The sequence below is a fragment of the Triticum dicoccoides genome, chromosome 2A (assembly GCF_002162155.2).
Source record: "Triticum dicoccoides isolate Atlit2015 ecotype Zavitan chromosome 2A, WEW_v2.0, whole genome shotgun sequence".
Lineage (NCBI taxonomy): Eukaryota > Viridiplantae > Streptophyta > Magnoliopsida > Poales > Poaceae > Triticum > Triticum dicoccoides.
The window spans coordinates 758,990,588-759,003,987 of NC_041382.1; the positions used below are offsets into that span (position 1 = coordinate 758,990,588).

The 13,400-nt window shown below is 45.1% G+C and overlaps 1 protein-coding gene across 1 annotated transcript; it reads right to left on the bottom strand.

Moving 5' to 3' along the window:
* Window positions 1-7,462: 7,462 nt before the first annotated feature.
* LOC119358357 lies at window positions 7,463-12,939 on the bottom strand. Its single transcript, XM_037624939.1, has 9 exons — window positions 12,850-12,939; window positions 12,503-12,582; window positions 10,366-10,641; window positions 9,807-10,235; window positions 8,798-8,981; window positions 8,476-8,695; window positions 8,001-8,137; window positions 7,885-7,905; window positions 7,463-7,776 (listed from the first exon to the last, which is right to left on the bottom strand). The coding sequence occupies exons 1-9, from the start codon at window positions 12,937-12,939 to the stop codon at window positions 7,678-7,680; spliced, it is 1,536 nt and encodes a 511-aa protein (XP_037480836.1). The 3' UTR covers window positions 7,463-7,677.
* Window positions 12,940-13,400: the final 461 nt, after the last annotated feature.

A 13,400-nucleotide genomic window follows, 5' to 3' on the forward strand; every position in this document is an offset into this window, starting at 1 on the left:
ACTCCGCCGAGAAGAGACCATCACGGTAACTCACACGGTTGATTCATTTTAATTAAGTTAAGGTTCAAGTTATCTACAATCGGACATTAATAAATTCCCATCTGCCCATAATCGCGGGCACGGCTTTCGAAAGTTCAAATCCCTGCAGGGGAGTCCCAACTTAGCCCATGACAAGCTCTCACGGTTAACGAAGGAATAGACCTCCTCCCGAGACGTTCCGATCAGACTCGGTACCTCGGTTCTTCAAGACACTTCGACAGGTTAAAACTAATCCAGCAACACCGCCCGAATGTGCCGACAAATCCCGATAGGAGCTGCACATATCTCGTTCTTAGGGCACACTCAGATTGTCTAAACTTCTGGTAGGCCAGCCCAGAGTTGCCCCTGGTAGCCACCGGCGGTTGTCGGGTTGGACCAACACTCAAAGGAGCACTGGCCCGGGGGGGTTTAAAATAAGATGATCCTCGGGCTCCGGAAACCCAAGGGAAAAAGAGGCTAGGTGGCAAATGGTAAAACCAAGGTTGGGCATTGCTGGAAAAGCTTTAATCAAGGCGAACTATCAAGGGGTTCCTATTATAACCCAACCGCGTAAGGAACGCAAAATCCGGGAACATAACACCGATATGACGGAAACTAGGGCGGCAAGAGTGGAACAAAACACTAGGCGAGAGGCCGAGTCTTCCACCCTTTACCAAGTATATAGATGCATTAAGATAACATGGCAATATAATGATATCCCAACAAGTAAATAAATGTTCTAACAAGGAACGGTCTCCAATCTTCACCTGCAACTAACAACGCTATATGAGGGGCTGAGCAAAGTGGTAACATAGCCAATCAACGATTTGCTAGGACATGGTGAGTTAGAGGTTTGACATGGCAATTTTGGGAGGCTTGAAAGCAAGTGGTAGGCATCATAGCATTGGCATAGCAAAAGAGCGAGCATCTAGCAAAGCAAAGATAGTAGTGATTTCGAGGGTATGATCATCTTGCCTGCAAAGTTGTCAGAGTTGACTGGATCCTCGAAAGCAAACTCAACGGGCTCCTCGTTAGTGAACTCGTCTTCCGGCTCTACCCAAACAAGACAAACAAGCAACAAGGACACAATCAACCATGTGCAAGGATCAAACAATATGATGCAAACATGGTATGCTATGCGGGATGCGATGCGGAATGCATATGCAAGATTTGACAAGGGATGCATGAACCTGGCCTCAACTTGTAAATCCAAGTGTGCCACTGGAAAGATGAGATCAAATCGCTTGAAAACGATATAAAGAACGCCGGAATCGGAGTTACAGTTTGGAAATGGCAAGCAATTCAAATATGACCACGTTCTGCGATTTACAGCAAGTAGCCGTCTAAATACAACAAGATGAACATGCTACAACACTCCAACATGGCATAAAAATACATGGCAGGGATGCATTCAAGATGCTTAACAAAAGTCTAGCACTGAGCTACGGCCAAATAATCCACTAACAGGTTCAAATAAGCATGGCAAAAATGCATATGGTAAACAGATTTCAGACTTAGTGAAATTAACACTTGTCTGGAATTTCAGATCAGATAGCACTCTTGGGAGCAATAAAACTATATGCTACAGGACCTGAACATGGCAAAGTAAAGCATGGCATGGAGCTACTCAAAGATCTTAACAAAAGTCCCTTAGTGACCTTGAGCCAAAAGGGATCAGAAAATACAATTGCAAGCATGTGGACATGGCAAAAACATAATCAGTTCTCAGACTTAGTGAAAACTGGAGCATGCTGAAACAGATATCAAGTAGGCATGTTTACGAGCTCGATGCACTCACTACAGAGCAAGTCATGACAAGCTAAGCATACATCCACCAAGAATACACAAGCTAGACATGGCAAGAACAATAACATAGCATGCACGTATCAACTACAACATCCTCGGCAAAATCGCTAACAAGTAGACAATCTGCCCAGATTCACGAAGTAGCAAAAGTAGAGCTCGATTGAGTCAAGCTAGGTGCTCCATAATTACAAACAAAGATATGGATGGATAGAGCACTACAAGATTAACAAAACATCCTTATTGATCATCCTCAAAAGAGGCATGGATCACTAGGAAACAACATAAACACATGGCCATATGAAATAAACAGATCAAGGACTTAGTGGAAATGCTAAGTCCCTGAAATCAGCTTTACCAAGTGCCTCACTTTGCAAGCTTGTGCTAGTCACAACACACATCACAAAAATACATGGGTTGCACCTCTAGAGAGATGGCAAAACCCTTAACAAAACACATGTAGAGCTCATGGGCATAACATGCACACAATAATCATGGCAAAAATGACAAATAGCTAAATGGAGCAGCAGATCTGACAATTATCTCAAGTAGCCCTCTTCTAACAACATTTCGGGCATCAAGATGAACTCAAATGAAAATGATGCAATCGAATGAAATGATGTACTCTTTGAGACGAACATTTTGATATGATATATGCCCAAAACGGAGTTACGGATGAGAAGTTATGATGCGATGAACTGGAGCAAATAATCTGCAGACTTAGAAAATAAAAGGGAGTCAACCCTTAGGGTTTCCTGTAGCAAGGTCAGATCTGGATCGCGGCGCACGGGAACCGAGGTCCGCCGGAGATCACGCCGGAGATGAAGAGGACGGCGGCCGGCGAGGTCGGGGTCGCCGGATCCGGCCTCGGGCCGCGGGGAGGCGACGGCGGCGAGGAGTGAGGGCGGCGGCGAGGTTCGGCGTGGTGGCGGAGGTGGCCGGCGATGAACTTGGACGGTGGTGGGGCGGCGGATCCGTCGAGGCGCGGAGTCGCCGGAGCGGGAGGCCGGCGCGGCGGCGCGGCTCCCTCGCGCGGGAGGCGAGCGGCGGGCAGGCGGCGCCGGCGCGGGCCCTCGGGGGCTGGAGATGGGCCGAGCGGGCCGGACGTGGGAGCGAGGCAGCGGCGGACACCTGGCGGCTTGCGGTTGGACGCGAGCGGCGGCGCGGATGCGTCCGGCACCGGGCGGACGTGTCCGGCGCGCGGAAGAAGGGGAGACTAGGGTTAGGGGTGGATTTGATCCGAGATTTGGACGGGGAAGGCCTATTTATACATAGAAGGAGCTAGGAGGCTCCAAATGGAGTGCGGTTTTCGGCCACGCGATCGTGATCGAACGCTCTAGAAGATGGAGAAGGTTTTGGTGGGTTTTGGGCCAACTTGGAGGGGTGTTGGGCTGCAACACACACGAGACCTTATCGGTCCCTCGGTTAACTGTTGGAGTATCAAACGAAGTTCAAATGGTACGAAACTTGACAGGCGGCCTACCGGTAGTAAACCAAGGCCGCTTGGCAAGTTTCGGTCCAATCCGGAAATGTTTAATCCCTACACACGAAAGAAAGGTCGAAATGACCACCGGAGGAGAACGAAGCGCCGGAATGCAAAACAGACAACGGGGAAAATGCTCGAATGCATGAGATGAACACGTATGCAAATGCAATGCACATGATGACATGATATGAGATGCATGACAATGATAACAACACACGAAGACAAAAACCCGAACCCGAGAAAATAAAATAACTTAAAGCCGAAAACGGCAAGAGTTGGATTACAAATTGGGTAAGTCATATCCGGGGTGTTACACCCCGCCTCTACAAGACACGCCGTTGGAGCCTTGTATGCTGCCGTCCGTGGAGTAACAGTTCCGGCAACAACATCTTTGTTGCATAAATTTTTTGCAGCGTCACTTTTGTTTCAGAAAATAAGTATACAAATTTTTCTGCAACATGACATTTATATACATGTTTCTGTTACATGTCCTTTATTGCAAAAAAAGGGCAACACAATCTCTGTTACAAATGTTTCTATAACATGTCCTTTGTTGCAAAAAAAATTTGCAACACAATCTTTGTTGCAAATGTTTCTACAACAAGGCTTGTGTTGCAAAAGTAGAGGACAATGTGTATTCGTTAGATTTTGCAATATCTTACGGCAAAGCGGTGGATCTTTTTTTCTAAATCCGCCGGCGAACGCGTAGCGTCGCCCTTATATTTATGTGCCAAATAGAAAATTCCACATCACAGCCTCAGATACAACACGGCATCTAGAAGGCCCACGAAAGTGACCACCAATACAAGTTAAACTACTAACCCCACTATAACTCATAATATTTCATAGTCATTGCTTCTACGATAAATACTCATACTCCTATAAAGGATGATAGAGTACCCGCCCCTTGGGGGCTTCGAGGGATGAGTGCCCTACGAGCCGTCTGTTTCCAGCTCGCATGCCGCGGTGGCGTCTCATGGGCTCTTTGCATCGTTTATAATCTTTTCGGATGTTTATAACCCATAAGTATAGGGAATCATTTGTATCTTTTTTTGATAAATAAGAGTGTCGAACCCAACGAGGAGCTAAAGGTAGAACAAATATTCCCTCAAGTTTTATCGACCACTGATACAACTCTATGCACATTTAACGTTCGTTTTTCGTAGAACAAGTATGAAACTATTTTGTGGGTGATAGGATAGACTTGCAAGAATAAAAACTAGAAGTACTTAGCGGAAATAAAACTATGAGTAATTTGCAATATAATAAAAGTTAGTTGTTTAGTAGAAAGCTTTTTGTAACACAAGATAAGTATTTTGTTCCTAGGTAATCGATAACTAGGCTGGTAATCATTATTGCAATTTTATATGAGGAAGAGGCGTGAGCTAACATACTTTCCGTACTTGGATCATATGTACTTATGATTGGAACTCCTGGCAAGTATCCGCAACTACCAAAGATCATAAAGGTAAAACCCAACCATAGCATTAAGTATCAAGTCCTTTTAATCCCATACGCAACAACCAACTTACTCGAGTATGTGTTTCCGTCACTCATGCGACCCACCATAAGCGAATCATTAACGTATTGCAATACCTTACAGCGGGGATCCCTCACGCTTGTGCGACACAGAGGGCACCATAGGACAACACCAAAATAGAATATACAACTCAAACCAATCACGATCATCAATCAACCCATTGAACAAAACAGGTCTACTCAAATATCATAGGATGGCAACACATCATTGGATAATAATATGAAGCATTAAGCACCAAGTTTAAGTAGAGATTACAGCGGGGAGAATAGGTGTTACACCACTTCATAGAGGGGGAGAGAGTTGGTGTTGACGGCGGCAAAGTTGTTGATGTAGATCGTCGTCACGATAATTGCCCCGGCGACGCTCCGGCACCACCGGGAGAGAGGAGGAGAGAGTCCCCCTCCTTCTTCTTCATCCTTGCCCCCCCCCCCTTAGATGGAATGAGAGTTCCCCCTCTGGTCCATGGCCGCCATGACGACGGAGGGGTAGGAGCCCCTCCGAGATTGGATCTCTTTCTCTGTTCTCTTCTGCTTCTCACTCTCCCTCCTATCTACTGCCATGATCTCTAGCAGCAACTCCAACCCCTTCCCTTGGGGCATTGGATGGAGGGCTTTCTTCCTCGGGTGCTCGTTTAGTGATCGCACCAAGTTCGAGAACACCATGGAAGTCTGCTCCAACTTCACCAGCATGGCACACATGCAGAAAGAGTCAAACGCAGTGCTAAAGAAGGCGATGCCAGAGGAGTTAAAGACGCCGATTCCTAACCCCAGTGAAGGACGCTATGTCAGTCGACATCCTACGCTGGGCCATGAATCAGGCCGACTCTGGCGACGCCCGACAGAGGTCAAGGTGGACCAAGTACAGAGAGTATAGGTGCCCTCATGACCATCGTGTCGCATCATACTTCACGACAGGGATTGTGGTGGCGATGGAGGAGGAACAAGAAGCGGTGTCGATGGAGGTGGGAGAAGAAGTTGCGGTGGCCATTGTTGTAAGGGCGCCGGAGCCAGGACACTGAAGCATGTTAATCGATCTAGACTACGACGAGGAAGAAAATATGGTGGTGCAGCTTGAGGGGAAGAACAAGGGCAAGGGTAAACGCCGCTTCAAACGCCTCCAGGGTAGCTGAGGCTAAGATCTAGAACTAATGTGTAAGGTTTACCCCCACTCCACATTACCCTTGTACTCAATCTCGATTGGTAACCTCAAATCCATCAGTACTACGAACTCATGACGATGTTATGATCACTCCTATGGCTATTTATCCCGATTCCCCATTTCCCTAATGTAGATCGAACCTAAACGCGGATCGAATGTGAATGAGTAGGTGAGGAGGTGAAAAAAGTGCTTACCGTCATTGCCGTGCCGGAGGTGATGATGCGGAAGCCGGTGAAGGGGCCGGTGGTCGCCTTGCTCTTCTCTGATCTGTTGCACGCCGCCGCCGTGCCGCCGTCGGTGAGAGTGGGGAGAGGGGATAGGAAGTGCTGAGGGGCGGTGAGGGTAATAACTGCCGGCTCTTCGGGAAGCAACACAGCTTCTCGAGCGTGGCTCCGCGCGTGCAGTCCCTGCCGCCCACGTGCATCGAGTGGGCCTGGCTATAGAGAAACTGTCGATCTGAGCATTCCCAGGGAGACAGGGCCACATGTGCTTTAAAGTCCGTGCGATGCAGACCAATAGTGTATGTGGGCAACCAAACAGGTCGGATTCTTTTCGCGCGGGGATGGTTGGACCTAATGCAGGCAACCAAACACGCCCCTGATGTGCTGTGTGCCAACGAGCGTTGGTGAAAGCCACAACACATGGTAAAAATGCACGGCATCGCTGTGACCAAGCACGCTTAGGAGTGGAAAATTCTTTAGTCCTGTAGACGTAGTGCAAAGTCAACCATAATATAATCTACTCTCTCCGTCCAAAAATAAGTGTCCCTGATTTTGTATAATTTTAGATGTATACAAGTTGTACTAAATCAACAACACTTACTTTGAGACGGATGGAGTATGATTCTTTAGTCATGTAGAAGTATTGCAAAGTCAACAATAACCTATGATTCTTTAGTCATGTATAGCAGTATTGCACGCTTAACAGAGAATCCATGAATAAAGTATATACTGTTCTGTTAAATTATCCAGAGACCTTGCTTCCTTCTCAAAGGCTTGGCAATAAGAGTAATTGTCTAATTTCGGTTACGTGTCTCGGAAGATGAGATTAAGCGGAGGATAACACAGGTCAAATAAGATGAAAAAAAGGAACAAACAATGTCACATTAATTCGTACATGCACAAAGTGTAAAATCTAGGAGTGGAAAATTCTTTAGTCATGTAGAAGTATGCAAAGAAAACAATAATCTATGATTCTTTAGTCATGTAGAAGTATTGCACAAAGTTAACATAGAATCCATGAACAAACTATATATATACTGCTCTGTTAAAATTCTCCATCCCCATGCTTCCTTCCCAAAGGCTTTACATTAAGAGTAATTGTCTAATTTCAATTACGTGTCTCGGAAGATGAGACTAAGTAGAGGATGGCACAGGTCAAATAAGATGAAAACAAGGAACAAACAATGTCACCTTGATTCGTACACATGCACAAAGTGTAAAATCTAGGATCGATCCTGATCCCTGATGCTCCAGAAACAAACCTCAGTTTATTTACAGTATAAGCAGGCGCAACATGCCAACATCACTACAAGTACAACCGAGCTTACAAGATAGTCAACCAATCGACTAAGCCAACAGAAGTAAAGAGCCAGCAAAACTGCTTGGGTCTTGAACTTGTTGGACCCAGCCACTTGCCCCCTTCCATGTTGGCTTGCCTGCCCCTCTGCCTCTTAGTCGTCGGCGTCGTCAAAGTTCATGTTGTCAGCGTCAAAAGCCCTCATAGTCGGAGGCTGCGTCAACATCTTCATACATGTTTTATCAGCAACGTCCTACAGAAACAATTTACAACCAACCAAGTAACCAGCAGCATTGTGTTAGTTGTACTAATTAACGTCACAGTGCCAAAGAAATGGCATTACCGTCCAAATATACCTTACCTTTTCTTTCTTGGCTTCCATCTGCAAAAGGGGATGAAACACATGTATAGTTAACAGCAAAGCAACAAGAATGGTACAAGGCTCAGCAAAAAAATTAAAGATGGTATCGTTCATACATTTTCGTCGTCTGAGTCGCTGCTGCAGCCTTCATAACAATAATATCCCGCCTTCACCTGACCGGCAAGGTATGCATCGGCACTGATGGGGTGCTTCATATTGACATCCCTATGCATGGTACAACCATAGCAGTATCCTTTATATTAACAAAAAACACAAGAAAAGAGTTAACTGCAAGGTAACCAACCAGGCACCAATACTACATCATAATTGCTGACTATTTTAAGTACTGAAAGTAAAAGATTTTCTTTGTACACATCAGTCATGGCCATGCATGAACCAGTTTGAAAATGTTCACAAATCTAAAGCTCACGGATCTAAGCAAGGGGCAAACTAACAACTCACGAAACTAAAGATCAAGTGCTGTAGTCAGAAACACATTTATGGCTATATGTAACAGATAATCTCAAGTTGGTGCCAACCACAAAATGCATTTCATCAATACTCAAAATCTAAGAAAAGGGTAGAATGTACCATTATCGGTAGATTCAACCGGGCAGAAACAGGTGACCGAAAATTCCTCTTCTTTTCCTTGTAGCACACATTTGACTTCCGCAAAGAAAAGGTTTTCAATGCCAGTGTTAGAATCACCAGCTCCTTTAGTCACCGTGAAATTGAGATGATAGTAGCATGTAGTACGCCCCTCAGAAATTGTTGTGGCGTGCAAAACATCTTTGAGTTCATATGCAAGATCCTATCGTAAGAAGCATGGGTCTGATCAACAACTATTGCATGGATAAAACAATGAGAGAGAAAGAGAGAGAGAGAGAGAGAGAGAGAGAGAAGGAGAGAGAGCAAACCCCAAAAGGCTGTGATCCTCATTATGCTTCTCCAGCAAAGCTTGAAGTAATCGGCGCATTCGATTATGGAATTGCTGGATGGTATAGGATCTGGAAAGCTTCTTCCTTCTGCCATCAGGCCAATAACGAGCTTTTTCTATAGAAATCTCTCGTGACGGAACCCCACCTTTATTCATTAGCCTAATTTAGATCGGAGCATTGTATATGGTTAGTAGCTTGTACTTTCTCAGAAGTGGACAATAGTAAGTTATACTGTACAAAAGTTAATGTTATCAGTAGGACTACGATGCACTAGTTTGGACAGAAGGTTGCAGACTGGTGAGCAACAAGAACAAGACCTGAAAAAAAAAACAGGATTGTTCACATGTCTACAAGTTCTCGGAGCGTTACTCTTAGAGAAAAAGCTATCCCTTTTCTGATTTCAGGGTTGCAAACTGTTTGGCCTAGTTAACTAACAGAGCTGAACTTTCTGGCTATCACCATTAATTGACAGAAATAGAGGTGTGTGATACTATATTAGTTTCAGCTATTTCTATGATTTATACATACATACATACATACATACATACATACATACATACATACATACACCATTTAAACAATTGTCTCGCAAATAAATTTACAAAGGTATACCACTAACTTTTGGTGCCATCCAAACAGGGATATACTACAAATCATCATTGTATACTAGTTGGGCTTCCTACTCCCTCCGTTCCTAAATATAGGTCTTTCTAGAGATTTCAACAAGTGACCACATACGGAGCAAAATGAGTGAATCTATACTCTAAAGTATGTCTATATACATCCGTATGTGGTTGTCCATTTGAAATCTCTAAAAAGACTTATATTTAGGAACGGAGGGAGTACAATCAAATTGTCAGGTTATCAGAGGAATCCAGCTTGAAAAGTCATTTGTTATTAATTTCGACATAACGAGTCAATAGCAGATATGCACTATGGTAAGAGCGATGAACATTCATCCAGAATTGAGTTGAGGAGATTTACAGCTTTGGATCCCGATGTTGATGAAAATAGCGAACCATAGCCTTATCGACTTCCTCTAAGCTCTTAAACGGCCCGCCTGCATTCGGATATGTGTGGAAAGATCCCTTAAGATCAAGCCTGATGTAATATCCGAAACCCCAGTCCTGTCGTTCTCGTTGCCAAATGCCTGGCCCAGAAGGTGAGGCAAGGCAGTTCCCTGATGGTGGTGAGGCCATAACAGTGTCCTGATCCGGCTGCTGCCCAGAGGAAGACGATTTGTCCTCCAATGTTGTAGCCTTGAGCGAGTCCTTGAGGGAAGACACCTCTGCAGGCTTCTCATCAGGAACCTTGTCGGAACCGGACGATTTCTCCTCCAATGATGTACTAGCCTTGAGGGACGACACATCTGCTGCAGGTTCCACCACGAACTCGAACTGGAATACCTCGTCGCTGGCAGGAAAAGCAATCAAAATAAATTGGAATTTCCATTGATCGATCAGTGAAATGAAACAAAGTAGTACAGTAATAAACTGGAATAAGTAGAAGATAAGATTCGAGAGGGAGAGGGAGAGGTACACACGTCGGAGACGGCGGCGGAGCCAGAGGCCTCTTTAGGAGGTGACGGGCGATGTAGAGGCTGGTGTAGAATGTACGGACTGCTTGTTTAAGATCCTGGAGATCTCGGAACACTCGCCCAACTTTGGCGGAGAAGTACCTCGGGTGATAGTTCCCCTCCTCGTTGACGCGGACGTAGACTGTAATCGGCTCCAAGCCGCCGCGGGGACTGCGCCGGGGGAGGCACTCCCGAGGAAGAAGCGCCTTGGACGCCATGAGAGCGGCCGCCGGAGGAAGACGACTAGGGTTTTGATTGGGGATAATCCTCTCAGATTGAGATTTTTTTTTTTTGACACAAATCACTCGATCTTTGTTTTCTTGGACACAAATCACTCGATCTTTGTTTTTTTAGAAGAAACCGCTATTGTTTACTTATGCATTTAAAAAATCAAGAATTTAAAAAGATATCCATGAGTTTAAAAATATGTTTGAGAACTACATTTTTTCTAATCTAATTGGAAAAAAATGTTAATGGATTACACATTTGAAAAATGTTCACAAATTTTATATAGCATTAACATATTTGAAAATCGATTGACAATTTAATATTTTCATGGATTTTTAAAAATCACAAATTTGAAAAAATGCTCAACGGATTTTAAAATATTTTTAAAAATGTTCAATGGACTTTAAAAATGTTTTAAAAACAATCCATCCGAAAGCTTCCTGGTACCGGTGCAAAAGGATTGCGAGCTAGTCTAACTTAACAAAGCTTTTATGTTTCCCTCAAAAAAAACAAAGCTTTTATGTTTTTTAGACATACTTAACAAAGCTTTATGTGTGGGGAGAGTACTTATGTGCCAAATAGAAAATTCTACATGATAGCCTGGGATGCAACATGGCATGTCGGCATCTAGAAGGCCCACGAAAGTGACCACCTAATAGAAATTAAACTAACACCACGGTAACTCATAATATCTCATAGTCATTGCTTCTACGATAAGTACTCATATAAAGGATGATAGAGTACCCGCCTCCTGGGGGCTTCGAGGGCAAGAGTGCCCTACGAGTCGTCCATTTCCAGCTTGCATGTCGCGGGGGCCTCGCAGGGGCTCTCTGCGTCGTCTGATCTGCCCGAACAATGCAATGATAGAGTCAAATCCGGCAGATCTCGGGTAGGGGGACCCGAACTGGTAGTCTTTTCCAGATGGTAACATGACACAAGGGGACACGATGTTTACTCAGGTTTAAGCCCTCTTGAAGAGGTAAGACCCTGGGTCATGCTTTAACTGTATTGGTGAATGGGGTACAAAGTACGGTTTGATCTACTGTGAGATCATATGTGATTGATTGAGTTTGCCTCTACGATCGACACCCATCGACTTATAGACACGCGTGGGTACCTAGGGTTACATACAGGTCGGTTACATTTAAAGATAAACATGTCTAAGATTGCCTTCGTGGCCTTGGAGTATGCGTCAGGTCTTCAAAAGATTCCTTCTAAATTCCTTCATGGGTCCTTATGAATGTGGCCCACTGGCTGGTCATTTGGGGGGGGGGGGGGGTCCTTGGTCCAACCCACTAGATACAATGTGGTTAGCACCCCCTTATCCATGACACCATCAGTAGCCCTTGAACCGGTCTTCAAGCCGAGGACTATCCTCGGATGACTGCCCTCTATCTTTGGTCTTCAACCTTGCAAACTGGTTCAACAACTTCCTCGCGTGCTTACTTCCAAAGCGATCAACATCTTGCCCGAGGAATAACATACCTCGGTCATCCGAGGAGCCTCAATCGAGTTTCCAAAGAGGCTTTTTTTTCTTTCGTACGATCCGAAAACCCTTTCAGTGTAGAATTACCTTAGCAGCTAGGTCTTCCCGTGCCGGGATAAGGGCGTCAATTTGATCGTGTTCTAACAACTTTGACCAAACCCGAACCGCCACTATGTACTGTAAAACCGGGCGGTCCTTTCACATTTCACTATAGCATTTTAGCACAGCCCGAGGCCACATCCATTGGCACGTGTAATCAATATAGAGACCGTGCTTCGGGTTTACAACAGTGTTATCCGCAAACCTCTCGATTCGCGCACGCATGTAACACACATCGCATAGGGAACCCGTGAAATTACTGCCACCAGTATGCCCCTTTGATGTTCTTACTAGCCCATAAAAGGCACACGGTGAGGTGAATCAATCTTCATGCCTCCCTTCTTGCTCCCATCACCTTCAAGCTCCAACGCCTGAAGAATAGAGTCCAAAAAAGTTTCTGATCCCCTTTTCCATTTTCGTGCGGTGGTTGGAAACTAAACTCACGCCGCGACGGCAAAGGCCTCTAAGGGAAAAACCGAAGGCCACTATAGGAAGTCAGGGGCTGCTAGCGACACGAAGAAGGCAGCAAGCCAGAGGGGCCAATGGCTCCCCTCCATAGGAGACATCACTGAACTCTAAGCGCTCGGATATCTTCCGGTTGCTCAGTGCCGCTCCCACTCATCGAAGAGTCATCGTACCGCTCCTCCGTCAGGGTGCCAGAGCCCCATGACGGTGAGTGTGTCATCTTCATCCTGCATCCCATTCAAGGTCTGGGATTTCTTATACATCTATCCCTTTGAGGCCTCCTTTATTTCTATGAAATCCAATTCCATCACTTGATACGTCCCTTTTGCATCATGTTTTCCTACTGTTATTTATAGTGTTTTTAATCAATATAACATTTTGTGGAGCAATTCTAATACTTTTTCTCTCTTAATATGCAAGATTTACAAAAGAGTGAGATTGTCGGCAGCTGGAATTCTGGACCTGGAAAGGCTATGCCAGGATACCTATTTTGCACATCTCCAAATGAGCTGAAATTTCACGGGAATTTATTTGGAATAAATAAAAACTATTGAAGAAAAGAAGTACCAGAGGGGGCCACCCAGGTGCCCACGAGGCACCAGGGCGTGTCCTGGTGGCTTGTGGGGCCCCTGGTCAGCTTCGGTGCCCATCTTCTGGTATATAAGCCCATATTCCCTAGAAAAAAAGATAACGCGAATACTTTCGGGCCGGAGCACCGCCGTCT

What these genes read in the sequence shown, in the direction of transcription:
- LOC119358357 (XM_037624939.1), bottom strand. Translation starts at nt 12,939, where the DNA reads ATGTATAAGAAATCCCAGACCTTGAATGGGATGCAGGATGAAGATGAC. An exon ending in CAACATCGGGATCCAAAGCT is followed by an intron (nt 8,982 to 9,806) that starts GTAAATCTCCTC and finishes GATCTAAATTAG; the next exon opens with GCTAATGAATAAAGGTGGGG. An exon ending in GCGACTCAGACGACGAAAAT is followed by an intron (nt 7,906 to 8,000) that starts GTATGAACGATA and finishes CCCCTTTTGCAG; the next exon opens with ATGGAAGCCAAGAAAGAAAA.